The 27,917-nt window shown below is 36.9% G+C and overlaps 2 protein-coding genes across 3 annotated transcripts; one reads left to right on the forward strand and one right to left on the reverse strand.

The window, feature by feature from the left end:
* Positions 1–300: 300 nt before the first annotated feature.
* Positions 301–1,920, reverse strand: LOC137714184 (pentatricopeptide repeat-containing protein At1g08070, chloroplastic-like). Its single transcript, XM_068453461.1, has one exon. The coding sequence runs from the start codon at positions 1,918–1,920 to the stop codon at positions 418–420; it is 1,503 nt and encodes a 500-aa protein (XP_068309562.1). The 3' UTR covers positions 301–417.
* Positions 1,921–11,002: 9,082 nt separating this feature from the next.
* LOC137715286 (meiotic recombination protein SPO11-1-like) lies at positions 11,003–16,536 on the forward strand. 2 transcript variants are annotated; one of them, XR_011065557.1, is made up of 15 exons: positions 11,003–11,071; positions 11,186–11,285; positions 11,457–11,530; positions 11,803–11,904; positions 12,189–12,262; positions 12,383–12,399; positions 12,659–12,728; positions 12,834–12,870; positions 13,030–13,077; positions 15,248–15,306; positions 15,396–15,427; positions 15,546–15,651; positions 15,780–15,966; positions 16,040–16,106; positions 16,194–16,536. XR_011065557.1 is itself a non-coding variant. In XM_068454558.1 (15 exons), exons 1-15 carry the CDS (start codon positions 11,005–11,007, stop codon positions 16,318–16,320), a joined length of 1,101 nt encoding a protein of 366 aa, XP_068310659.1. In that variant the 5' UTR covers positions 11,003–11,004; the 3' UTR covers positions 16,321–16,536. The 2 variants fall into 2 exon arrangements, 1 of the variants encoding a protein (XP_068310659.1); XM_068454558.1 differs by having other exon boundaries at positions 15,846–15,966.
* Positions 16,537–27,917: the final 11,381 nt, after the last annotated feature.

Here is a 27,917-nt window from a genome sequence, read left to right on the forward strand (position 1 = left end):
GTTTAAACCCCAACAATCACCTAACTTTTTATTATTTCGCACAAATATTACTTCTTTGCAAATTAATTGATTGACTAGTTTATTACAACATAACTGCAAAAACCGTGAACTGAACTTGTATGTCGTGTTCGCGACTATCAGAGATGTCCAAATATCATTGCGTGAAAAAGAGACTGACAATCGGAAAAAAAGATCATGACTAGCCTTAATCATTCTGCAGTAATTGGACAAATGTATTTATCGAGCATTATTATTCCTATTATAACTAAATGAAGATGAAAATATGGTATTGTCTAATAATCGGAGTGTAAAGTTTTGAAGTGTTTGAGACAGAGTAGATTTGTTGCTCAATCTAAAAGAACGTCAATGTGTTTGAATAATTTCTACTGTACAAGGTACATCAACCATGTACTGAGATTATAAGATATTTGGATCGACATCTATCTGACTATATGCTGCTAATTTCTTCAACCCCATCTGTCTCATTTCATCACGAACCTTATCAGCCTCATCCCACCGTTCGTGAGTGGTGTATGTATTCGATACAAGAGCATAAGTTCCGATGCTTACTCCTCTACTCTTGAGGAGACCATTTCTGATCCTCTTAAACATCTTCTCATTCCCATGAATTTTGCATGCATTAAGCAACGCTCCCCAAACAGCGCCGTCTGCTTCTGTTGGCATTTCCTTCATGAAACTCTCTGCTTCCTCCAAGAACCCCGCTCGACCATACATATCAACTAGGCAGGCGTAATGCTGTGTTTGAGGGGCAATCCGATAAACATTTTTCATAGCATTGAAAATCATCAACCCTTGATCGACTAGACCTGTGTGACTGCATGCTGATAACAAGCCAAGGAAGGTTACATCATCAGGAGGAATCCCGTGGACTAGCATGAGCGAAAAGAGCTGCAACGCGTGTATACCATAACCATTCATGGCCATGCCACTTATGATAGTACTCCACGAAATGTTATCCTTGCAAACCAGGGTTTTAAAAACCGAAACTGCCATACCTACTTCACCACACTTTACATACATGTTTATTAATGCATTTCCCACAATGCCATTCAACACGAGATCTGGCCATGCACTTATATACGAATTCACCCACTGGCCTAAACTCAATGCCCCAATCGAAGAACACGCTGACAATACATTTACAATGGTAGCCTCATTAGGCTCAACTTCGTCTCCCTGAACCATCTCCTGAAAAAGCCTCACTGCCTCATCACAAAATCCTCTTTGTGCATAACCACCCACCATGCTAGTCCAAGAATACACATCTCTCTTGGGCATATTTACAAACAGGTACCGTGCACTCACCAAAGACCCACATCTCATGTAAAAATCCAACACTGCATTCTCCAAAATAACATTCCTTTCAGATAACTTCCTCATACAATATCCATGAACAGATTTACCAAACTTTAAGGCTCCTAAACTCGAACAAGCGGACATAACAATGACAAGAGTAGTAGAATTAGGCGGCACATCCATGGACATAAACTTAACAATTGCTTCCTCCACAAATCCACACTTGTTAAGACCCGAAATCATCGAAGTCCACGAAACAACATCAGGTTTTGGTATGGAATTGAAAACCCGGGTAGCGGATACAATGTCAGCTTGGGTTACGTAGAAGTGAAGCAACGAGTTTTGGATGAAGGTATCGGAAAAGTGCCCGGTTTTTATGACGCGGGCGTGGACTTCCCGGCCCTTGTTGTCATCATGGAGGAAGCAACATGCCTTGAGAGCGTAAGTGAAGGTGTAGTGGTTGTGGGAGGTTGGGTAGTGGAGCATTTGGTTGTAGAGGAAAAGGGCAGTTTGCGGGGTGGGGGAGTTTGTGAGATGTCCCAGTAGAGGGTTTAACAGTTGGGGTTTAGGGTTTTTGATGATTTGCTTTAATTGTCGTTTCATTGTACTTTTTGACGAAAATGTATGCACAGTAGGTGTCGGAATTGCTGGGCATTCATCTTTTTCTTGAGGAGAAATCCGACATCTGAAACAATTGTGGGCAGCGGTAGGGTGGGAATTTGGGTTGCGCAGAGGAAGGGAGGCGGAGGAAGGAGAGGGATCAGGAGGGCCGGATAAGATGTATTTTGAGAGAGAAAAGCTCACTAGTCACTACGTCCTCCATACCAGGGTGTACGGGCGAGCAAACAGGTCCTGAATCCGTGGGTCAGGGCTGGTACAAGAGGTTTGGGACGGGTACGGGACGGTTCCAAATATTTTTAAAACTGAACAGGGTGGGACGGGGCGGGTCGATGTTTTTAGCGGGGTAGGGTAGGTCCAAATATATGAAAAAAAGGGTGCCTGACCCAGACCTTTTCCACCAGTGTAATATATGAGATTAAATCTCCACCCTTGTTCAATCTAAAGGGCAAACACTCTTGACTCTTTGTCTGTTTCTCCTTCATTCAGTCTCTCGAACTCGAAGCTTCAACCGACTTTGACTCTCGGTCTCTCACTCAGACACAAATTCACAACGCAACTGAGCTCTGTTATGTTCGTCGTCGGTCCGTTCGTGGTCAATCAATCATCGAATTCCGTCCTTTCGTTCGAACAATTAGGGTATTTGTTAGTTTTGTCCTTGTTATGTGGGTTTTCAAATTCCATTTAAATTTACTGACTTTGATTAGGATTGCGAGTCTTTAATCTCAACCCTCTGCGCCAAACATGGATTTTGATCAAATTTCCCAATTGGATTAGACTATTTCTTTTCTGCTTTCACCCTTTAGTTTTGTGTCTGACTGAATTTCAAACTCTTCCAGGTTGGTTAGGTGATGTGCATGTTCTCACGCTACACAATAGAAGCATTGCTCACGTTGCCTTCAGATCAGCCTTCAGGTTTTTCAGGTGCAATTTGCATCAGGAAAGGAACGGGGGCCTGTAGGAATTGGCCTATTTCAAATGGGACGAATTAGCTTCGGTTCCTATTTCAATTTTGTAATGCCCCGCCACACCCCGCCTTGCTGTATTTCTAAACAGGTGATGCTATCCATGTACTGCCGTCGGATCGAATAAATTAAAATATATCAAAAGTTGTAAATTAGCAAGGAATGAGTGCAAAGTAAAAATAAGGAAAAATTATACATATAGTATACCCTTAATACTTCATTGTATATTAAGTCAACACTTTTTAAATATTAAAAGGATAGACAAAAGTTAATACATGTGAATTATGACATCATTACCTTCTTTATTTTTTCCTCTAGAGTGTAAGTTACAAAACTACCCTTTATAGTATAAAAGTTTTTTCACACTTTGATCTCTTCATCTATTGCTATGTGCCAGGTGGTGGTGTTCCCTACCAATAGAAAAAATTTGACATCTAAATCTTCTTTTATCCCTTTTTAATCAAATAAATTCTTAAAAGCTGGAAGTCCAATAGTCAAACAAAAACTAAAGGATGTGAACTTCCCCATCTAGCACTTCTGCAACTTTCTTTTGAATTCCATCATATTTCCTATTCAACTTTAAATTCAATCTTTTTTGCCCAGCACTCACCCTCCACTTTTGAATCGAAAACCATAGTCTAAATAAAGAGGAAAAAAATAACGTAAGTCAACTTCTAGATCCCAAAGCATGCCGTGCCTAAACCCGATTGTATCTTTCTTTCTCACGTTTTCATTTTCTGAGTGCTGGTAAATTTTGTGATGATTTCTGAATTAGCGAAAAGATTTACAGAATGAGTAATTGGTAATGGTGGTAAGAGTTGACGGTGGAAGTACAACTCCGTTAAATTAATTTGTTTTCTGTCGACGATTCAGCATCTCAATTTTTAAGAATTAAAGATATAAAAGAATATTTAGATGTCAAATTTCAATTGGTGGGAACACCGCCTAGCTTTTGTGCCAAGAACCCCAAAAAATTTCTCCACAGTGAGCTCGCGTTTCTGTCTTTGGATGAATCGATATTGATATTATCAACAAATGGTTTTGGTTAGGGGTACTATTTAGGCAATAAGCATTGCTAAGAGATCCAATAAATGGTGTGGGTTTATAGTCACAATTTTAAAGAAACTTTGGTTGAACTGATTCTGCAAAAATGGTCACAGACGAGTTGAAATAATTCTGCAAAAATGGACGAGGATGGGTTGAACTGATTCTACAAAAATTGTTGAGACTTATTGAACTAATTTTGCAAAAATGTTCGAGGACAGGTTGAACCAATTCTGCAATAATTGTCGAAGATGAGTTGAACTGATTTTGTAAAAATGGTCGAGGATGAGTTGAATTGATTCTGCAAAATGGTGGGTTTAATTGATTCTGCAAAAATGGTCGATGACTGATTGAACTGATTCTACAAAAATGTTCGATGAGTGATTAAACTAATTCTGCAAAAAATATCGAGAAAGGGTTGAACTGATTATGCAAAAATGGTTAAAGACAGGTTGAACTGATTTTGCAAAAATAGTGGTGGATGGGTTGAATTGATTCTGCAAAAAAGGTGGGTTGAATTGATCATGCAATAATGATAGATGACTGATTGAACTGATTATGCAAAAAAGGTCTAAGACGAGTTGAACTAATTTTGCAAAAATAGTCAAAAATGGGTTGAATTGATTTTGTGAAAATGGTCGAAGACTGATTGAATTGATTCTACAGAAATAGTCGAGGATGAGTTGAGCTTATGGTACATATTAATTTTGTTGGAGTTGTGAAGGTTGGGTTCTATAATAGCCCTAAAGCCTTAGGGGTATGGCTGGTATTTTAAAACATTGTTTCCATGTTTTTAGGCTGAATTTTAGTTGTTTTTATGTTTTTGTCTCTCATTGACATGTTTAAAAACTAGTGGAGTTCCTTAAAATATAGTGAAATTTTTTGTCTCTATATATAATGCTCATAGTCCTTGGTGTTTTACCGACCAATAACCTAACTACCCTATCCTTGACATAAAAAGAAGAGAAATACCTCAAAATGGGACAATTTCTTAATCTTGGGACAGAAATATGTTTTTTTGAATATGCATACAACATGCACACGCTAGGCCTGGCAAACAAGTTGGGTTTGTCGTGTTCGTGTAAAACTTGTTATCTTAACGGATTGTGTTATGTCACACCCTTTATCTTAACAGGTCATTAACAGGTCGGGTCACTTTACCCAACAGGTAAAATGACCCGATCCATTATGACCCGTTAAGAAAAATATTTTTTTTTCCTTAAATTTGCACATATCACATTCCCACATAAATATTACATCAAAGCATAAAAACACATTTGTCGTTAAATACTACATCTACACTCCAAAATAAGAGCTTAATAAAAAAACACCAATACACTACTAGTCTACTACAAAATATCAAATGTGCAAGGATATGCAAAATGAATGAGTTTTTCTTTTCAAAGTTGTGAAGCCTTACTCAAAAGTTAAAACCTTGTCAATGAAACTCAAAGCTTGCATGTTATTCCTTTTACAAAATCCTTCAATTTTATCGATCACCATGGGGAAATTGTATTGGAACTTTGGCTTGATCTATTGCCTTCAAGAGTTATGTTGATGATGTTTTCAGTAAGGTTTTCCATATCAAAACTCTTTTCCGCATAAATGAAGTATAGAAAAACCAAACATTATAAACCATTTAAATTATGAAAATTTTACCAAAATAATTATGAAAAGAAATAAAACAATAATACTATACCATATAAAAATATATTACCTCATTTTTTTCAAAATTTTGCTAAAATTTAATTTAATATATATATATATAATTATAATAGTATATAATATTATATATATATATAATTATTATAGTATTTTTAGGGGTATAAAATTATTAAATTAATATTTTACTTATCGTGTATTAGGTTACCCATGTGTATACCTGTAACAACCCGTTATCTTACCCGATAATGACCAGATTCGTTATCGTGTCAACTCGATAACTTGTTAATTTCGTGTAGTGTCTGTCGGGTTAACGGGTCATGTAAAAAATTGCTAGGCCTGTCACACGCCATGCACAATAATCGGACATAAATAGGAAATTTTATACACCTTGAAATGACCAGATTGCCCTTGTACATAAATGAGTTAATTATTCCCATTTTTTTATTTCTCTATTCTTTCCTCTCTCTTTACGACATCTACACACTCTCTTCTTCTTCCTAACCCGCATTCATTTTCTTCACAAATTACTAACCCTAACCCTAACCCCCTTTCAATCTGCGATCTAGGTTTTAACGTGCAAGAGTTGTACTTGAGTTTGATAGCAGATAGCAATCTGCAAAGTTCAAACCCATTTGTTAGGGTAATTAATGGCCAGCCATGGTTTTAAGGTTTTACCTTACACATGGTGGCATCCTATTGGCCAAGGTTTTATGGAGAACTATTCTCAACATATTAAATAGGAGATAATATCTTGAGATAATGGAGTAAATAACCCTAATTGACTTAAATAGGAATTACTTACTTGAATGGAGTCAATCTTCAATTGGGAATGTATTAAAGGTAGGATTCGGGTAATTAATCCTTATTTTTAATGCTTTGACTTTTCCTTGCCAAGGGCAAGTGAGCTATGGGCAGTCCTATTTAGGTACAGACACATTTAGGGGTGTAAGCTACGCGTGGGAGTATTTGAGCAACCTGCCCATTTAATGAGGGCAATTTTGTCTTTCTTGAGCAAAAATCCATGTGTCACCTCTAGAATTTTTGGGATTATATTAGGCTCCACAAATTCCCCTACACCTACTGGGTTGCATGTAGGAAAATAACAGTAGGTGTAGAAATCCCAAGCTGCATGGACTTGTGGAGTTATTTCCGAATTTGAACTAGATCTCCTTCCTTGATTCGGGTGCAGACTTGAATTGTATTCAAGAAGGGTTAATTCCTACTAAGTATTATCACAAATCCACTGAGATACTTAGTGCTGCGAATCAGTCCCCGGTGAAGTTAAAATACAAAATTCCTAAAGCCCATGTTTGTCAAAACAATGTTTGTTTTAAAACTCCATTTGTTTTAATCAAAAATATTTCTAATCCAGTTATATTCGGACTCCCTTTCATTGCTTTGATTTATCCTTTTAAAGTTCATCATAACTGTATCACAACCAAGGTTTTAAGCCAAAAAATTACTTTTGAATTCTGCATGGAAACAAACCTCAAAAAATTGAAACAACTTCAGAAAGACAGTGTCTCCAAAACTCTTAATCAAATTAATGTGAAAAGTCAACATATTAATTTCTTACAAGAAGAAATTATACACAAAAGAGTTGAAGAACAGCTAACAAATAAGTCTTTGTTAGAATCCATCAGCCAGTTTTCTAGTAAACTTGCTAAGGAAATCTGTTCGGATATTCCCAATGCCTTTCGGCACAGAAAACAACATATTGTTAAACTCCCTTATGTTAAGGATTTCATTGAGTCACAAATTCCTACAAAAGCACGACCTATTCAAATGAATCAGGAAGTTTTAGAGTTTTGTAAAACAGAAATCAACCAACTTTTGGAAAAAGGAATTATCTGAAAAAGTAAATCTCCATGGTCTTGCCCTGCTTTTTAAGTTCAGAAAAATGCTGAATTAGAAAGAGGCGTTCCAAGATTAGTTATTAACTATAAACCTTTGAATGATGTTTTGGAATGGATTCGGTATCCAATCCCCAACAAAAGAGACTTAATAAAGAGACTTTCTCAAGCAACTGTTTTTTCTAAATTTGATATGAAATCAGGTTTTTGGCAAATTCAAATTCATGAATCTGATAAATACAAAACTGCTTTTGTTACTCCTTTCGGACACTATGAATGGAATGTAATGCCTTTCGGCTTGAAAAATGCACCAAGTGAATTTCAAAATATTATGAATGAGATTTTTAATCCATATAGTCATTTTTCAATTGTTTACATTGATGATGTCTTAATCTTTTCAAAATCAATAGATGAGCATTGGAAACATTTGCATTTATTTGCTAGAATCATTACGAAAAATGGGTTAGTTGTTTCGACTCTCAAAATTAAGTTGTTCCAAACCAAGGTTAGATTTTTAGGTTATCATATCTATAGATTTACAATTCAACCAATAGACCGAGTCATCCAGTTTGCTGATAAATTTCTAGATCAAATTATTGATAAAACCCAACTTCAGCGTTTTCTTGGATCTCTCAATTATGTTTCTGAATTTTATCCTCATCTGAGGCAACAATGCAAACCTTTGTTTGATCGTCTTAAGGAGAATCCTCCATCATGGTCTCAAATTCATACTTCCATTGTCAAACAGATCAAAAATCATGTCAAGACTTTGCCTTGCCTTGGCATTCCAACTCCCGACTCATTCAAAATAGTCGAGACCGATGCATCTGATATTGGTTATGGAGGTATCCTCAAGCAGAAAACTTCTTCCGAAGCTCCTAAACAAATTGTTCGTTTCCATTCAGGAGTTTGGAATCCTGCACAACATAATTATAGTACTATTAAGAAGGAAATATTATCTATTGTATTATGCATTAGCAAATTTCAAGATGATTTATTAAATCAAAAATTCTTGGTTCGAGTTGATTGCAAATCTGCAAAACATGTTTTACAAAAAGATGTTCAAAACATTGCATCAAAACAAATCTTTGCACGCTGGCAAGCCATATTAAATATTTTTTATTTTGAAATTGAATACATTAAATGCAGCCAGAATTGCATCCCAGATTTTTTAACAAGAAAATTTTTGCAGGGGAAGAATGGGTACTAATTAGAGAAGACTTCCAGCTACTCTCACCCAAACCCTAGCACCAGTAAAACATGAATCTATTCCCGATTCCTTATCGGCCTTAGCCATCACAAACAGACTCACTCCCTTAGGATCAACTATAGGAAATATTCACCCAAACTACCAAACGGCATTAGCCACCCCTTTGATCCTTATTCATCTGTTCGTTCTCCCTCTCCTTCAATTCCAAAAACACCTAGCTATGCTAAATCGTCACCCTATGTCCAAAATCCCAACTCTGAAAAGCTTTTATAATTCGCCAGCCTTTTCCAGCTTTTAGCACATGCAAGCAGGTTTCCCGGATCTAGGATCCCAGCCTCCATCATTCCTCTCAGCAGCTTAAAAGAAGGGCTCATTCTCAGAGCAATGAGACTTTAGTCGAAAAGAATTCTCTGCGTATTCGAAAGAACAGAGAAAATTTATCAGTAGAAATATCAAACACCTGTAATACATATTATTATGAAGGATGTCTGCGAGCTCCACTTTGCTTATGTTCATCATCTGCCATTAGGCAAAACAGTTTGTAATTTGCAGTAAGTTTTAATAAAACTTATTTTCAAAACCTAGCTGCATCATTAATTTTAATTCATTATTTTCATGAATACATCACCTATGTTTAATTTGATCTTATGTTTTCATGTTATTATCTGCCATTCATGGATATTTTTCTTGTCAATATTTTTGCTTGAAATTTTTGGAATATTCCAATCACCAAAATCAATACTTTCATCAATTTGAAAATCAAGTTTTTGTTCCTCATTTATAATGTCCGATATAGTTCCTAAGTTGGATCTAGAGCTAGTGCTGGCCATTGAATTAGATCTAAACAATCTACTCATGAAAAACACAAATCAATATGCTATATGCAAATCTTAAATGATTCACCTTCCTCGTGTGTCTAAACCCTTTCCCCGCTCATGCCTCTCCTCGGGCCTTACTGTTTGGACCACGCCTTACTGTTTGGTTGGGAGTTTAAAGAACTGAGGACTGACAAATAAGAAATTGCAGATAGGATAAAGAGATGTGAATACAAGAATAGATCAGATTCGAGAATATGTCGAAAATATCCAATAGACAAAAACAAACACCAACATTTATTCTGAAAAACGTGAGAAAATTGTTCAAAAATTAAATTAGAAGGGTAAAATTTCGGCCAATATTGGGGGGAATTTCGGCCAACTTAGGCCCCATGTCTAACAATTCCAAGCTTCCCTAGGTGTTGAGGCCTATTGGAATTTAGAAATCTTCAATTTGGTATCTTTAGGATCGCCTTCTTAAGCAAAGTTTGACTTTTGATGCTTTTATGACATGAATGATTTCCGCAACAACTATAGGTAATGCAAAGCAAAGCGGAACCAATGGTCAATTGCATTATGGTGGAAGTACGTCTCAAGGTCTACAAGATCTTGATTTGTGTGGACTTTGCCCTAATTCTTGAAGTTGAAGGCCTTGAGAGGTAGAGAATTATGCTTCAAGGATGATTGCCACCCTAAAGTGGGCCTCTGTTCTGTCTCCCCTGAGGCGCATGTTAGGGGTTGGAATCCTTGCCGCGTCCCCCACACCTTTTTTGGTGGTTTAGGCCTCAAGATGCATTCGTATTGGCTTCAGGCAATTGAATGACATTCGAGCTAGTGGGGCAAGCTTGATGGTGTTTCATCAAGATTTGATTGTTCTATCAACAAGATAGAATCAAATCCGAGAACTTAGTGAAGTTCTAAGCCCTTATTGTTTTGGATGACAATATTCAAGAGATCTTCTGTACGACACTCAAATTTTACTTGAAGGATTAAGAAAATAAGAAGCTAACACGTTAAGCAAGTCTTGTAGTCAAACACATGGTATTTTGGATAAGTTTAGAGAAATCTTTAAATGTGATAAACATGAGAGATTCTTCTATACGACACTCAAACTATGGCCCAAGAGAGGAGGTGGGGGGGGGGGGGGGACTAGAGAATGGAGTTTGGTTGGCCTGAAAATGGGAGGGGGGAGGAAGAAGATGTAATTTTTTGTGTTTTTGCCGTGTTGTTGAAGTGGTTCGGGGTTTCTTGACAAAAACACTAAAATGTGATAGTACTAAACCACGTTTTATAATAAAAGTTACGACATAGTCAATGTTTCATGAACTTATGATGCAATTTAATAACTCGATATACACCACATGATGAAATTATCACGCTAAAATCTTACTAAAGTTTAATATGGTGCACCAAACGAGGCCTTTTGAACCGAACCCAAGTGACCTGGCCCAACAGAAACCGATATGTCCAGCAATCCAGTATTTTCGAAAACTTCAATTGCACAAGACGCAAGCATTATGGAGGGAAGGCACTCGAGATGGAACTCACAGCCACGGCCCCGCGATCTGCTAAGAAAAATCAGAGGTCAGATTTCCCATTTTTATCAAAATTTCGAATTTGAAATTCAATTTCTTCGAGTAGACACTAATTTCTCATTTTCCATTTCCTATTTTTTTGTGAATTTATTTGGGTGCCCAGAATTTACTCGAGCTATGGTTGAAGATCTCAGCAATGGACGGTCTCCGGAGATTTTCATCGATCGCTTCAGAAATTACTGCACGAATCCCAATTCAAATTGGTTAGATCCTAAGCCTTCTTTCTCGATTTTAGTTGATTGTTCAGATTTTCCTCTATACTCTCAGCAACCAAACACGCGCCACAGAATTCTTACGTTTATGATTCACTACTTATTAATACATCATTACTACGTTTTAAATTTTAGTTATCGAAATTGTTATGCTCTGCGCAGCTATTGTAGTTTTGATTCACCGAAAGGGCAGGAGATTCTCACGCTTCGAAGGACAAGCCATGTGCGTAGATTAGGTAGGATTGTTGTGCTTGCTGTGGAACATGATTTTTTTGGCTTTGAAATGCATTTCGTTATTTGTCTTTATTAATGTGCAAACAACTTATCAGAGGCATAGCACGCCGTAGAATCGTGCATGTGTTTTTGTCAGACTATCAATGTCAATGTATATGTGATCATGACTGAGTCTTACAATACAACAGACAATAGAACGTTATCGGAAATGTTTAAGAGATTTATGAAGTGCATTTGTTATTGATGATTAACTGGTTTGCGTAATCTGTTTCAGATGTTTTTCTCCGGGTTTTGTTGATTGTTCAGCAACTTCTGCAAGAAAACAAACATGGGTCTAAGAGGGATATCTATTACATGCATCCTTCTATATTTTCAGGTGATCTGAGTTATCTTTCATTTCCAGTGTCAAAGCATAATCCTTACTATATGATATAGCTCGTTAAGGGACCTTGAACTTGGATTATGATAAATTGTATTCTTTGTAAATTTAGTAAACCTTGATAAATGCAATATATTTTGGGCCTTATATTTTTCATATCATCATGGAGAACACAGGATTTCTGTTTAGACATGATCTTTAATAATTTGAAGTTCTTGATGCGGTACGTTCACGGTCTCCCCATGTAAGTAGTAATATTTTCTGCTTAAATTACAACGCAGATCAGTCAGTCGTAGACCGTGCAATCAATGACATATGTATCCTTCTGCATTGTAGTCGCCACAATTTGAATGTGGTGGGTACTCCGATTTTTTCCTCATTTAATTACATTGCTATTTTATTTATATTATTGTACTCGAGCCTGTTATGTACTATTAGTATGGTAGCTTTTTGATATGTTCCCTCCTTTTGACAGGTGTCTGTAGGAAAGGGGTACGTATGAAAAATTTTCGGTTGATTTTCAAAGAAAAGAAGATAATGGTGTACTTTCCTGTTTGATTTTGTATGAAAATGACTAATGCCAATAATTATTCACATTTAAATGCGTGCATTCCTGGTTTTATTGAATACTTTGTTAATCTTGAGTTGATCAACTTTCTCACTGTGGTAGAGTTAGATTTTCATTGCGTTGATAACAATGATAACAATTCACATATTGTCAAACTAGAATGTTAATTGACATGCTTTATAGGTTGGTAATGGGCTGGTTAAGGTTCTCAGAAGCTGGAAACGTATTTGATTGCATAAATAGGCCAAACACAGTAAGAATGGATCTAATTTGATTTTTTTAAACGATTTGATGATATCTTCTTCATTGTCACCTGACTGTGTTTGAACTTAAAACTTTGCATCTGGTTCACATACAGGCCTTCCCTGTCCCTATTCATGTTGAAGAGGTTAAAGGTATCCAGATGATTAAGAAAGAATAATTAAATTTCTGTGTTTAGAAACAATGTTATTCAATTTTGATAATGTAAATGTTATAAATGCATTGCTAATCCTTATAGACCAACCCTAAGTGTCCAAGGAAAGAAAACTCAAACCTTTAATTCTAACATGCAGATATTGTCAGTGTAGCTCGGTACATACTTGTTGTGGAGAAAGAATCAGGTATGCTATTTTTTTTTGTTGTGCCTTGGCCCGTTCGTTAGTGCGGAACCGAGATTCAGATTACAACCTCACCAAAATCACACACAGTTGAATAGTTTAAAATACAAGAAATAAAGACACCGAGAAATTTACGAGGTTCGGCAAAAACCTGCCTACGTCCTCGGAGAGATATTGCTCTTCACTATGAGAAAAACAGTACAAGTTACACATGAGTTAAATCGACATAACCCAATCCCATAACCCTTGTACACCCACTCACAGAATTTTCCCAAGAGCCTCACTCTACCCCAAGAGTTCTTTCACAAGAGATCTTTCACTCTAGCTCTCTTGATTTCTCTCACCCATGCCCATGGTAGAGCCAAATGCTCACACCATCTCTTTTGGATGCTTTCCTTCTCTTCATCCGTATCCTTGTTTTGCCAAATGCTCTCTTTTTATGCTTTTCTTAATCCAAGCCTTCTCTCACAAAATATGGCTTTGAAAAAGCCACAAAACATGGCTTTGAAAAAAACCACAAAACATGGCTTTGAAAAAGCCACAAAACATGGAGCAATTTAAGCCACAAAACAAGGAAACATTTGGCCATTATCCAACAATCTCCACCTTGGCCAAATTGTACCAAAGTCCATTGGCCTTACGTACTAGCATGCACACTGTGAATCAACCTCGTTGGTCCTGTTCCGATTCAGTTACTGCCAATGCATGTGCAGCTGCTGCAAGCTAAAAATCACCATTTAGCTTCAGACAGGATCTCAACACATCCTCGTCTCCTCCAGCAGGTTTTCCTCCTCTTCATTGTCTGCAACCTGGAAACTCGTCAGCGCGCCTATTTCCAGCAACAACCCATCGAGCCAGACAAAATTCCCACACTTCCTCCTACCTCAGGACCTTCTCATCACCTGTGAATCCCATAGCTCCACCTGCTGCAAAACCCCTGCAACACTTGAGACTAAACATCACCAGGAGAAGTGTTGCTTCGAGTACCTAGAGGGCATACTCAAAGTCTTCCACCACAAACTTGCTAACCCGGCCTTGCACCCGTAGCACTGTGGACCCTTGCCTCCGGAACAGGATCTGAACCTGCTGTCTCTCTCAGATCCTCTTTCCAATTTTCTTCCACGATTTCAACCTTGAATAGCTTAAGCAGTCTTGTGCCCACCATCATCCATGGTTTCTTGTGTGTATCATTCCACACCCAAGAAGCTTGCACCTGCTCCAAACTTACTGTTTCTTTCCTTGCAGTAAAGTTTCACAAGGTTCTCGTACAAATCTGAAAGTGAGGTAAGAAGAAAGAGGCCTTTGTCTTCTTCCTCAACATCAACTTTCGCAGTTGATCCAAGCATCCCTAAACACGGCTTCCATTTCTTCAGGCTTCCATTACTCTCCTTTACCAAGAGCAAAACCGCCTCTCCCTTTAAACTGCTCAACTGAAAATTCCATGGTGAACAACAAATCTGGACCTCCCACAAACCAAAGCCCCCAACGATGCTCTGATACCAATTGTTGTGCCTTGGCCCGTTCGTTAGTGCGGAACCGAGATTCAGATTACAACCTCACCAAAATCACACACAGTTGAATAGTTTAAAATACAAGAAATAAAGACACCGAGAAATTTACGAGGTTCGGCAAAAACCTGCCTACGTCCTCGGAGATATATTGCTCTTCACTATGAGAAAAACAGTACAAGTTACACATGAGTTAAATCGACATAACCCAATCCCATAACCCTTGTACACCCACTCACAGAATTTTCCCAAGAGCCTCACTCTACCCCAAGAGTTCTTTCACAAGAGATCTTTCACTCTAGCTCTCTTGATTTCTCTCACCCATGCCCATGGTAGAGCCAAATGCTCACACCATCTCTTTTGGATGCTTTCCTTCTCTTCATCCGTATCCTTGTTTTGCCAAATGCTCTCTTTTTATGCTTTTCTTAATCCAAGCCTTCTCTCACAAAATATGGCTTTGAAAAAGCCACAAAACATGGCTTTGAAAAAAACCACAAAACATGGCTTTGAAAAAGCCACAAAACATGGAGCAATTTAAGCCACAAAACAAGGAAACATTTGGCCATTATCCAACATTTTTAACTCTGACGCTTTAGCATGAAAGAGCTTGATTTTGATGCGTGCTTCTATCAACAAACCATCATTTGTTTATATATTTTGTACAGTTTTTCAACGATTGGCAAATGACCAGTTTTGCAACAAAAACCATTGCATCGTTACCACTGTAAGCATACACCTTTTTCTTTGTCCATATTTATTCTCTTGGATCCTTGCAACAGCTTTTATTATTTTTATGGGTGTTTTTCTTCACAGGGGCGTGGCTATCCTGATATTCCCACAAGAAGGTAAAGAGTCCCTTCAAACTTAAAATGGGAGTAGGGAGTGCCTTGCCTTATATGCTGTTTGCATGTTCGTTTCCTTTTTGTCTATTTAGTTCTTATAATTTTCCGTTATATTTGCTAGGTTTTTGGGGCTCCTTGTTGATACTCTGCATCTCCCTATCTATTGCTTGGTAGATTGTGATCCGTACGGTTTTGACATCCTCTCGATATATCGGTTTGGTTCTATGGTTAGGCTTGATAATTAATCCGTTAAATTGTTATCTACTTTTTGCAAAGTTGACTAGCATGTGAACTACCTAGGAAAACTGCACATATTGAAGATTAAGAAGTGCTGAAGAAGTCAATTGTTTTGTAGACTGCTCCTATATTGTAACGAAGCTCAAGTTTATATCAATTTAACGCACTCCCATTGTTATGTAAGCAAATGGCCTATGATGCAAAATTTCTATGCGTCCCCGAGGTACTCTGGCTTGGAGCCTTCCCTTCGGACTCAGACAAGTACGGTCTTCCACAACAGTGTCTCCTTCCTTTGACGGTAGAAGGTGAGAGATATGGTGCTTTACATTGGCATTTTTTTGTTTGTAACCTTCCTAAGGTTCCTTATAATGATGCCAGACAAGAGGAAAACGGAGGCCATGCTACTTCGATGCTACTTACAGAGAGAAGCGCCGCCACACTGGAGGTAAGACTCTGTAGGTTTCTTATCTCATTCTTCATATGACTGGATCGATTAAATTACATTTCATAGTTTTACTCTTTCTGATGACAGATTGGAGCTACAGTTGATGCTGGAAAGAGGAGTGAAGTTTGAGTTAGAAGCGTTGTCTGTGCACGAACTTAACTATTTGTCGGAGGTGTACATACCATCTAAACTTCAAGGTGGAGTCCACATCTAACACCATCTAAATCTGTATTACTTGGATTGTGGGATAAACGAAATTATCGGATTTCTGCAAAGCATAATCAACATTTGCATTTGCAAACCATTGTTAAGTGGACAAACAATGATCTGAAAACACAAAACTGGAATGCCTCAATAATTAGTGATGTAATTCCTTTATGATTATGGTGCGCTATCGTTTTTACCTTTTTACTTGCATCCGAAGTCTCTGTTTCTCGGTGGGCTAAAATCGTGCTTCGCTTTTGAACGCGATCCTGTACAAACAGAATTTTGACAGATTGCAAGGCACTGTGTTTAATTTGGTGAAATGTGATGACCCTGGTGAATACCATTGTATTACTCAATCATCCTAATATGGATCAGGCCTTGTGATTCTATAATATCGCTTTTTTAAAAAAGAAGTAAAAAGACTCTTTTGCTTATATATTTCCAAGTTCCGGGCACACTGTTGACGTGGAGTTCCACCAACTATGACATGACACGTGTGTATTTTTAACATCATGACTTGATGCCTTCTATTAATATAACACCAGCCTTCTCCCTTCACTCTCCCGTCACCGTCTCTATCCGCACCGACAATGAAGCAATCTTCGACCAAAATGTCACCACCACCTTCATCCAAACATCTGACACTGTCACGACCAAGGTTCTAAAAGACATTAGGTGCTAGTCAGTGGCAGGCTGGGACCTAGCGCCTTGGTGGCTAGGCGGAGGCCTAGACGGATTTAAGTAAGTATATTATATAGCGTATAAATAATTGTCTAATTATACTTAATAATTTCATTGGGATATATAAGAATCTGATTATATATTTTTAAATTATATATCAAATGAATAAATGTCTATCTAAGTGAGAGTCGCGACCTAGGCGAGTGTCTAGGTGGGTCTGGACGGGCTAGGTGGCGCCCTAAGCAGGTCTAGGTGTCCTTTCTTAGTTTTCAAATGTCTAGAGATTAATCGGGCCAGTGGCTAGTGCCTAGGCAGGGCCTAGGCGGAGATTTTAGAACAGTGGCCACCACCAAGATCAAAGTTAAGTGAAAAAACACATGATAGATGATTAGGTGTACGATAGACATATACTATAGCTTATGGTGGTGAGCAAAAATGCTCCCTTCCTTAAATGGTGGGTCTGTGTTAAAATTGTACACGTGTCAAGTCATGGTTGATGGAACTCCAAGTCAGCTAATGAGCCCGGAACCTAAAAGCTTTTCTCCAAATCATAATGTTAAAAATGTACAGGTGTCATGTTATGGTTGGTGGAACTCCATATCAGCTAATGAGCCTTGGAAAAAATTCTTTTAACCAATAAGAAGATATCAAATTAACTGTTGGTATCTTGTCGATATTAATTTCTTCTTAATCAATTTGACTTTGATCTTTTTTTTTTTTCTTTTTGAATGTACTATGACGACTGAATGTCCACATTCACACTTATATCTCTCAATCCGAATTAAGAAGTAAATTCGAATATTAAAAATTACGTGACTTGTATTAGGCAATTCATCCAATAATATCACGTGGTTTTATTACCTCTTCTGCAAGGTTTTACAGAGTGAAATTGTTGAAACACTAATATTCCTGCTCGAATCAAACTTATATGGAAATATCCGAGACCAGAGATTTTAGGAATTGATCCAGAATGTAACAGCCAAAATACAACTATAAAACATGGAAATTCATGAGTAATTATCTTTTAAAAAATAATATATAAACGACATAAAAATAGGTCACACTGTGCGTATGAAGCGGTTCAGACAACAGTAAGCTGTGCAAGAAAACACCATTCGGAAGAGCTACCAAGAAATTCTATCAGAAGCTCTGATGGATTCTTCTGTTGCACAAATGGTAAGATTATAAAACTTTTAATACTTCTGTCTTTGTATTTTTTGTTAACGAGGCAATATTTTGAATTACTCTAATTTATGAAATGAAGGTTTGAACTGGGTGCTGGTAGTGGGCAGTGTTGTTGGGCAACTAACCTAACTCGTATATGTTATCTTCGTTTGTTTTTAATTGTAAATATATTTTTTTTATTTTATCTTAGCTTAATTTGATATGAATTCGTTCTTTTGCAGAGTTGTGTTCTGAAAGTAAGCATCAATTGTGAAGCATGCAGGAAAAAGATCTACGAAGTCTTGCAGAATATTTATGGTATATATTTTTCATTTTCCCCCTCCTTGATTTGCCCTTTTATTTTTCACTAATATGAATTTATTTTATTTTATTTTGCTTTTGTGAAACTTAGGTGTGTATAAAATTAACATAGATGCAGAGGGAGGAACGGTAAAAGTTTCAGGGAAAGTAAATCCAAGAACACTTCTAATGGTGTTGGAAGGGTCAGGGAAACATGCAGAAGTAAAAAGTGTTACGTTCGACGGTGAGGTCAAGAACGATTGGGGTGGGGGATACAATTATTTTGGAGAGGCTAGATATGGTTATGGTTATAACCCTTATGAAGTGGCTCCACCGCCATTTTATCCCTATCCGCTGTATGGAGGGTATGACTACCACTGGAATGATCCCGGTCGTCTCAAAATGATACCATTGCCAGCACTGCCCCCACCACCAGTGTTGTTAGCTTCGTCATCACCATCGGTACCACAGCAGTCTCAACCACCACTGCCACTACAATTACAACCACAATCAATGCCACCACAACCACCAAAAACACCGACACCACCAAATCAGGCGCCACCACCACCGCCACGGGCAGCCAATGCTGCACAGACAATAGCGAAACCAGCGGCCAAATCGGATAAGAAATCTAAGTGTTGTATCATGTAAGGTGCTGAAATAGGTCTAGGATTGCTAGACGGCTTTTCATCATACAAGGATTTTCCTGATAATTATATCATGTAAATTCAGAACTCATTTTTTTTCTCTCCCCTTGACATTTCATGTCGAAAGAATTTTGGTCTAAATGTTTAAGAAATTGCATGTGTGTTGTGGCCTATATTTACTGAGAGAAAGAGAAGAGGCACAACATGTAGAGAAAGAGAGATGCAAAATAGGCTTGAAGAAATGTGTGTTATTCTCCATACCTTGTGCCTTTATTTATAGTCATAATGAGGAGGGAAAACTTGTTCTCCAAGTCATACAAAGATCTTTTTGATCCCGAAGAATTCCTAACTTATTTCTACTTAGGATTTACACAATCACCTATGTATGAGAATGTATATCACAACACTCCCCCTTGAGTGTGTAAATACTCAAGTAGATGGTCCATCAGATCTTTTGGCAAATGTAGAACCATCTGATCAAGTCACCTCGTTTAGTCAGCACAAGTGACAAATATGAGTCTCACAGCAAACAAAAGAATGCATAGGTAGTCCACTCACAAAACATTGCTATGGTATAATGTATGATGTAGGATGTGTGAGAATAAGACTAAACCATGTAGCAGTGTTGTACATAGATGATCATGTTTGGTTAATCCACATTGGGGACCATACATATTTTAGGGGTGACTTTGCTTGGTTAATCAGCATTAGGGTTCACTACCTACTTGGTTACATTGTCCTCAGGATCCCCGAGTCATTACTGGTACGTTACTCATTTGTGGTAATCCAGCTAGAGTTTTGATTGAGTCGGGTGCTACATTTTCACTTTTATCTCCATCATTTGCACGAATTATAAATTTGCAACCTACACCGCTTGGTTTTGATATGCTAGTACAAGTGTGTCACATCTTGGCCCGGGCCTCCACCACATCCTGGGCTTGACTTCGCCGTAGCACGATATTGTTCGTTTTGAGCCCTGACCACGCCCTCACGGTTTTGTTTCTAGGAACTCACATGAGAACTTCCCAGTGAGTCACCCATCCTGGGATTGCTCTCGCGCGATCTCGCTTAACTTCGGAGTTCCTATGGAATCCGAAGCCAGTGAGCGCCCAAAAGGCCTCATGCTAGGTAGAGATGGAAATATACATATAAGGCTTACATGATCCACTCCCAAACTGTCACATCCAGGCTGGGGCTCCCACCACATCCAGGGCTCGACTCCATCGTAACACGATATTGTCCGCTTTGGGCCCCGACCATGCCCTCATGGTTTTGTTTCTGGGAACTCATGAGCAACTTCCCAGTGGGTCACCCATCCTAGGATTGCTCCAGACTAAACTCGCTTAACTTCGGAGTTCTTACGGAACCCAAAGCCAGTGAGCTCCCAAAAGGCATCGTGCTAGGTAGAGATGAGAATATACATATAAGGCTTACATGATCCACTTGCCTGAGCGATGTGGGATGTTACAAAGAGGCATATGGGGATCTCTTCTATGCGCAGTGGGAATATAGGGATTGCCTAGTGGTAGTTAAAGGGGAACTTATGGAGGCTAATTTAATTCCCTTCAAATTAGCAGAGTTCGATGTTATATTGGGAATGGATTGGTTATCCAGGCACTATGCTTATGTTGGTTGTAGGGAGAAGTTTGTGATGTTCAATCGGCCTGGACAACCGTCAGTCACATTTCAAGGTGAGCGACGAATCCTTCCTAATAGTATTATTTTTGCTATCTAGGTGACTAAGTTGTTGCATAAGGGATATGTGGGATTCTGAGCCCACGTAGTGATGATGGATGAATCTTTTTTGCTTCCTGAAGATGTGCTAGTGGTGAAAAACTTCACCGATGTATTTCCTGAGGATTTGCCAGGGTTGCCACCAGCGAGGGAGATCAAATTCACCATCGACTTGCTTCTAGGAACAAACTCTATTTCCTTAGCACCATATCGAATGACACAAACAGAGTTGAGAGAATTGAAGATACAACTCCAGGAGTTAGTGGATAAGGGTTACATCCAGCCCAACATGTCTCCTTGGGGTGCTCCTATCTTGTTTGTTAAAAAGAAGGATGGGTCGATGAAATTTTGCATCAACTATAGACAGTTGAATCAGGTGACAGTGAAGAACTGTTATCCTCTACCTCGGATCGATGACCTGCTTGACCAACTGAAGGGTGCTCAGGTATTTTCTAAGATTGATCTTTGATTGGGTTATCATCAGTTACTGATTCGTGAAAAAAATGTGTCGAAGATTACCTTTCGCACTAGGTATGGGCACTATGAATTTCGTGTCATGCCTTTTGGATTAACAAATGCACTTGCAGCATTCATGGCTTTGATGAATAGAGTCTTCAGACTATACCTGGATCGGTTTGTAATTGTGTTCATTGATGACATCTTGATCTATTCCAAGAGTGTTGCTGAGCACATGAAGCATTTGAGGTTGGTGTTGGAAAGGTTGAGAAGCAATCAATTGTATGCTAAGTTCAGTAACTGTCAATTTTGGTTGAACCAGATCAGTTTTCTTGGACATGTAGTCTTTGCTGAGGGAATTAGTGTGGATCCTCAGAAGATTTCAACAGTGTCTATTTGGGAGCAATCAAGAAACGTTATTGAAGTGAGAAGTTTTCTAGGTCTGGCTGGCTATTACAGACGTCACCTAAATCTAACCCAACACCCTTCCTAAGCCCTAAATGGATCCAACCCTTTGACCCAGATGGAATATTCCGTCAGGGACTATTTTATCAGTCGGGGACTATTCTCAGGAATATTCTTTCTGTTGACTTTTTGTTCAATTTTTTATATTTACCGGGGACCCTTCTTGGAGTAATTTGACGTCCTAAATCCGTTTTTGACATTCATTTTCCCAAATTCAAGCGTTTGAATATAGTTTTATTAATTGGACCTTTTATGTGCTTAGGTGCATTTATTGTGGCGTTTTCGTCTTCGCTAGTTTGCACGGCTCTAAGACGACGAAGTATGTGGACCCCTTCTAAAATGCATGTTTTAATAGTAGAAACGCATACATGAAAAGCATGATTTAATGATTACATTTTATGAAATGTTTTATGAGATATTATGCTCACTTAGAATATTTTGGAATACCATATTTTCTATCGAACCCATGTTCTTTGTAGGACATCTGATGGATGACGATATACTATTTAGAACATGTTTTCACACACTTATTTATAGTATAGATGATGGATAATTTTATTCTATGAAGATGATTTTGAGATATATGTACCTATGTTTGGAAAGACTATATTCAATGTTTTTGTGCGTATCTATTGGTCACTGTTCTGCCTTTGAGTGAGATACTTATATTGCCTTCTAGTCGGGTGATGTAGGGGCCTTCAGGTCGATTGAAGATTATTATATTGGCCTTCGGGTTGGGAGATATTATATTGGCATTCGGGTCGGGTAATGTAGGGGGCCTTCGGGTCGATTGAAGATTCATATATTAGGCCTTCGGGTCGGGTGATGTAGGGGCCTATGGGTCGATTATGATACCACTAGTTAGCACACTATATACGAGATTCGTTTTATGAAAGGTTTTATGGCATGTTAGGGTTTTCGGAAAACCTATTACATATTATACTATTGAATTTCCATAAAACTTTCGGGGTTAGTATGTTGATAACTGTTTTATATATATATATATATATATATATATCAACTTGGTCCACTCATGTTGTTTTACGCCCCCTCAGGACTTAGAATCAAGGCGTATAATCCTAGCGTTAAGGCATTTCCGCATTGGCATCTTCGAGTTCTCTCAGTGTAGGACCCATTCTTTTATTCATTCAATTTTATGTTATTTCTTTTAGTATTTCTAGTTAGTTGTATGCGCTGAACACGTTCCTCATTCGTATATTAATTATATGGAAATTGATAAGTCTTATTTATTCTTATTCTCATGCATTCTAAATGGCTTACGTCACCTTCGGGTGTTGGTTAGCACGTACCTACCCTAGTGTTCAGGGAATATCGGGGTCGGGGTGTGTCAAATTGTACTTGATATATCCGTGATGGCTGATCACTACCAAATGTTATATGAATTGGTCATGCTTGGTTAATCCACATTGGCGGATTATACACATTATCATGGTGATTCCGTTGAGTTGGTCTGGAATCCTATATTCGATGGATTTCTTTAAGTTGGTCTAGAATCCAACTTCCTCTATGGTTCCGTTGAGTTGGTTCGGAACCCTATATCCGAGGGAATCCATTTAGTTGGTCTGGAATCATACTTCGTGCATGGTTCCGTTGAGTGGTATGGAACCCCATATTCTTGGGATTCCACTGAGTTAGCCTGGAATCCTAGTTGTTAGATGGTTAGTTAAGTAGTTTGGAATCTAGTGAGTCGTGCTTGTCGAGTTCCATTAAGTGGTTCTGGAACTCTATGTTTTCCTGCTAGATAATTCCATGAGAAATTGTGGAAGTCATTGCAAATACAAGGTTTTTTAGCTTAACGAAATTGTAAACTACGATTGGCTTGATTCCTTCCCAGGATACGTAGGCAGTGTAACCCTAAAGCTAGGTTCGACCATAAAATAAGATGAAAAGCTACTATATTGTTGAATTAATGATTGTTTTCGGTACTTCACTTTGTGGGACTATTTGTTTATAGGTGCTTTATGTGTGTAGTTTACTGAAGTATTGAATCTAGCTTAATTTTATGTGGTCATTTCGATATGGCATGTGTCGATCCTAGACGTATCTTGGAATCAGGGCGTGACAAAAACAAGTATTATTCAGAATAAACAATCAAAACAAATGAAAACTAATGAAAAGAGCTTGAAAACTTTGAATTTTCACGAAAATGACAAAATAAAGGGTAAAGTGAATAGTACTCGGATTGACTTTTTAGTGTAAAAATGTGATTTTCGTTAAAATGAATAGTACCAGGAACTTTTCGTTAAAATTCCCTAAAAGCAATTTACATGCCCTTGTCCTAGCCCTCCTAAAATGGGTCGAACTGCTTTTAGAAACATATGAAGCAATCTCAGATGGAAATTGGAATTGGAATTCACTTATTCCTGTATATTCTATCGTTATCCCCACCCCACCAGGGGTATCTTCATTGAATGGCAAATGGAACTTGACAATCCAAGTAGTCAAATCCATTGGAAATTAACTTCACTTTGAAGGAAGGAGGGGAGGACCAATCATCATATATGGACAAATTGCATGCTCTGTGATGTAAACATTCGCAGATAAGGGGTGAAAATGAAAGCTCTAGGTTTCCAACCACACAAATGTAAAGACTTCAAGTATTCATCATCCACCTATGTACCAATACCATTCAACAGTGTGAGACAAATTCAATCCGTTTTAAAAATCAAAACAAAATTTGTGTCTTTTGACACGTGAGAAAGTTTAAGGAAAAATTATAGTTAACCGTTCTGTTCTCTTAATCTTTAGACTAAATATTTGTAGGTTTTCTATTTCTTATTAAGCATTATATTTTCGATTGTAAGTGCTATTCAATATTTTAGATTTGAATAGCACGTGTAAAGAATACACCTCATGATTTGGTTAGATTGTATATCTAAAATACACCTCATGATTATTAATTAATTTATTTAAGGAATGCTATTCAATATTTAAGGAATTCCGTTCAATCTAAATTATATGGGTAAGTTTTCAATAATTAATTCACAAAAAAAAAAAAAAAAAAAAAAAACTTTTGTACCTATAATTTTATGATTTGCTATTCAATTTTTTTAGACTAAATATTTTAGATTTGGTTAGTTTGTATATCTAAAATACACCTCATGATTATTAATTAATTTATTTAAGGAATGCTATTCAATATTTAAGGAATTCCGTTCAATCTAAATTATATGGGTAAGTTTTCAATAATTAATTCACAAAAAAAAAAAAAAAAAAAAAAAACTTTTGTACCTATAATTTTATGATTTGCTATTCAATATTTTTAGACTAAATATTTTAGATTTGGTTAGTTTGTATATCTAAAATACACCTCATGATTATTAATTAATTTATTTAAGGAATGCTATTCAATATTTAAGGAATTCCGTTCAATCTAAATTATATGGGTAAGTTTTCAATAATTAATTCACAAAAAAAAAAAAAAAAAACTTTTGTACCTATAATTTCTTCGGCTTATATTTATAGGTTTGTAATTTTATGAACGCACTTGGAGGTACGTTTGCTTGTATAGTTATTTGGTTATATGGTACGTTTAGTTTTCTATAACGTTAGTGTGTTTAAGGTGTGGGTAAGGGGTGGGGTAGATTAGGTCCTAGGTTTGAGGCCGGGTATAGATTAGGTCCCAGCAGTTTATCTAAAATACGAAGAAAGGAATTTGAAAACAAGATCTCAGGTGCAAGAGAACAGTCTTAACCAGCTAAGCGTTATCAATTAAGATTTTTTCTTGACATGAATTAATTTCTTAGATTATAGGTTGGCACCACAATAATAGAAAGCATTTTAATTAAAATTCTAAAACACATAAATGTATCTAAAAAATAAACGTTTGAGGCACCTAAATCTAAACCCACAAAGTTTAAAATATCAAAAAATATGGGAAATTATGAGAAACCGGTGATCGGATATGGAAAATTATGTTAGAGAGATTATATTCACACACTTCAAATTACTTCCCCAACATTCTTTTAATTTTTTAATATTTTCTATCAAGTGTTAGTGGTGTGTAAAGTATCAAAAAATAAAAATAAAAAATAAAAAAAGTGTGGGAAAGTAATTTAAGTTGTGTGATATAATCTCTTTTACGTTATTGCTTTCATTACTTGACGAGGAACGTAAGTTAGTCCTTTTTTAGCGAGTAAATACTCACATATCCTTTATTGTATTTCTATTTCTCTTTCTCATCATATAAATGACTTTAATGAAATATTTCATATCCCTCTAAATAGGTTAATTTTTTTTATATTAATAAAAAATTTCTCCTATTACCGAGGTTTCTTAAAGAAGAAGAAAAAAGAAAAAACAAGAGAGAGATTCCATGTCCATAGGCATGACATGTGTTAGTCTTCATTTTGTCCACATGTAGTTCCTGCAAGATGATTACAGTTCTGAAATGAATCATTCAATTTGGACCTAAGATTGTCTACTCTCCCTATCCCATATTCTTTCTATCCTTTCTTATAATGTGTAGTCATCGTTAAGTTACGTCAATATTTTATATTAATTTTTTATATAAATAATAAGACAAAAAATAATAAAAATATAAAATATTAATGTAACTGAACCGTGATCATAAAAATAAAAGAAGATGAGAAGAGTATGAAATAAGAAGGGCAGACCATCCAAGTTTGGGAAGCGAATCTTGTATTCTGATGATTTATTTTGTTTGGCTGCATGAGTCAATAGCACGTGTAAAGAATTATACTGTCGATGGAAACTTCAATGTCTCTGAGTATATTAGATTGCAACACAATTTCTTAACGGCATGGGTTACCCAACATTCCTAAATTCTATATGCTATATTCTTTCTTTTTCTTTTGGGCCACTTCAGTACTGCTTTTATGTGCTATATTTACCTTTTCACTAATTTTTCATTTAAGGTGATTAAGTGGTAAATCCAATTATCTCAACATGTATAGAATTACCTAGAACTTTGTGGCTTAGCCTAGTAACTGTGTCAGCTAGAAAATTAGTTTTACAGTACGTAACTCCATGAAAACTGAAGTAAAATCATTTAAAACCTAGCAAATGTCTTTCAGGGATGACACGAAGTCTCTACAGAGTCTCACACTTCTCAATAATGACTAACTAACCCACAATAAGAACTCTATATGCTTGCGGTTATGTTCTTTGTAAAGTCCGCACTCTACTTCAAATTAATAGGCCTATTTTTCAAGAATGAAGAAAGCCTATATAGTTGTTCTCCCCTTGGTGCTGGTTGTTAGAGGTTGGATTGTTGGTTGCTGTTGTTTTCAACCTTCCTGTATTTTTTGTTTTTAACTTGGCCTTTATTGCAGTTGTTGTGTTTGCTTCTGTTGGTTCTCTTTTTAATATAATCTTTTTTTTTTTTTTGGTAAAATCTTTTAATATAATCATTGAATATACTTAAACTCCTTTGTGTACGAAAACCATTTTCTTTGTCAATTTGCACCAAATAGAAAGATTTTAGGTCAATGGGGCCAACAATACATGAATTATCCGATACCGAAACCTAAAACACCACAGTACAAGACAAGTTTAGTTAATTGTCATTATATATATATATAATATAATGTTTCTAAAAGCCGCAGGAGTCGCTTTAAGTCGAGTGCGTGGACAACTCATATTTAAAGACATGGAGCACCTAGATCATTGGGTTCAATATATGGAGATAACCTCATTTGATACAATGAAAGAAATTAAGATTCTACTTAAAAATTAATTGAAAATAAAGGAAGCGATTCCACTGTTTGTAAGCTTATGCGAGATCCTTTGATTATCCAATGTGAAGTTCATTCTTAATATAGAAGACCACCACCAATTTCATTACATCGTTTAAGAACATTCACCACTCCACACAAGAATTTCTCTTTGTTTCCTCGTTCTCTCCGTATTAATTTTTATTTTAAATAAAAGAACAGATTCACTGCATCCAAAATTCATAATGTTACACAACTAAGCATGTAAATAATTCAGATTCATTACAAACGAAGCCAACTCCCAGACACATTAAGTAGAAGATTAAGGAAAAAAAAAAAATCAAGGCTCTGCTAATCAACACCTAAACTTACACAACTAATTATGTAGCAAGCTGGAATAATTTTCAGAAAACATAATGTAAAACATCATATGCTGCCCTGGAAACTATAATTACTACTAC

This window comes from Pyrus communis, chromosome 14 (genome assembly GCF_963583255.1).
Source record: "Pyrus communis chromosome 14, drPyrComm1.1, whole genome shotgun sequence".
NCBI lineage: Eukaryota > Viridiplantae > Streptophyta > Magnoliopsida > Rosales > Rosaceae > Pyrus > Pyrus communis.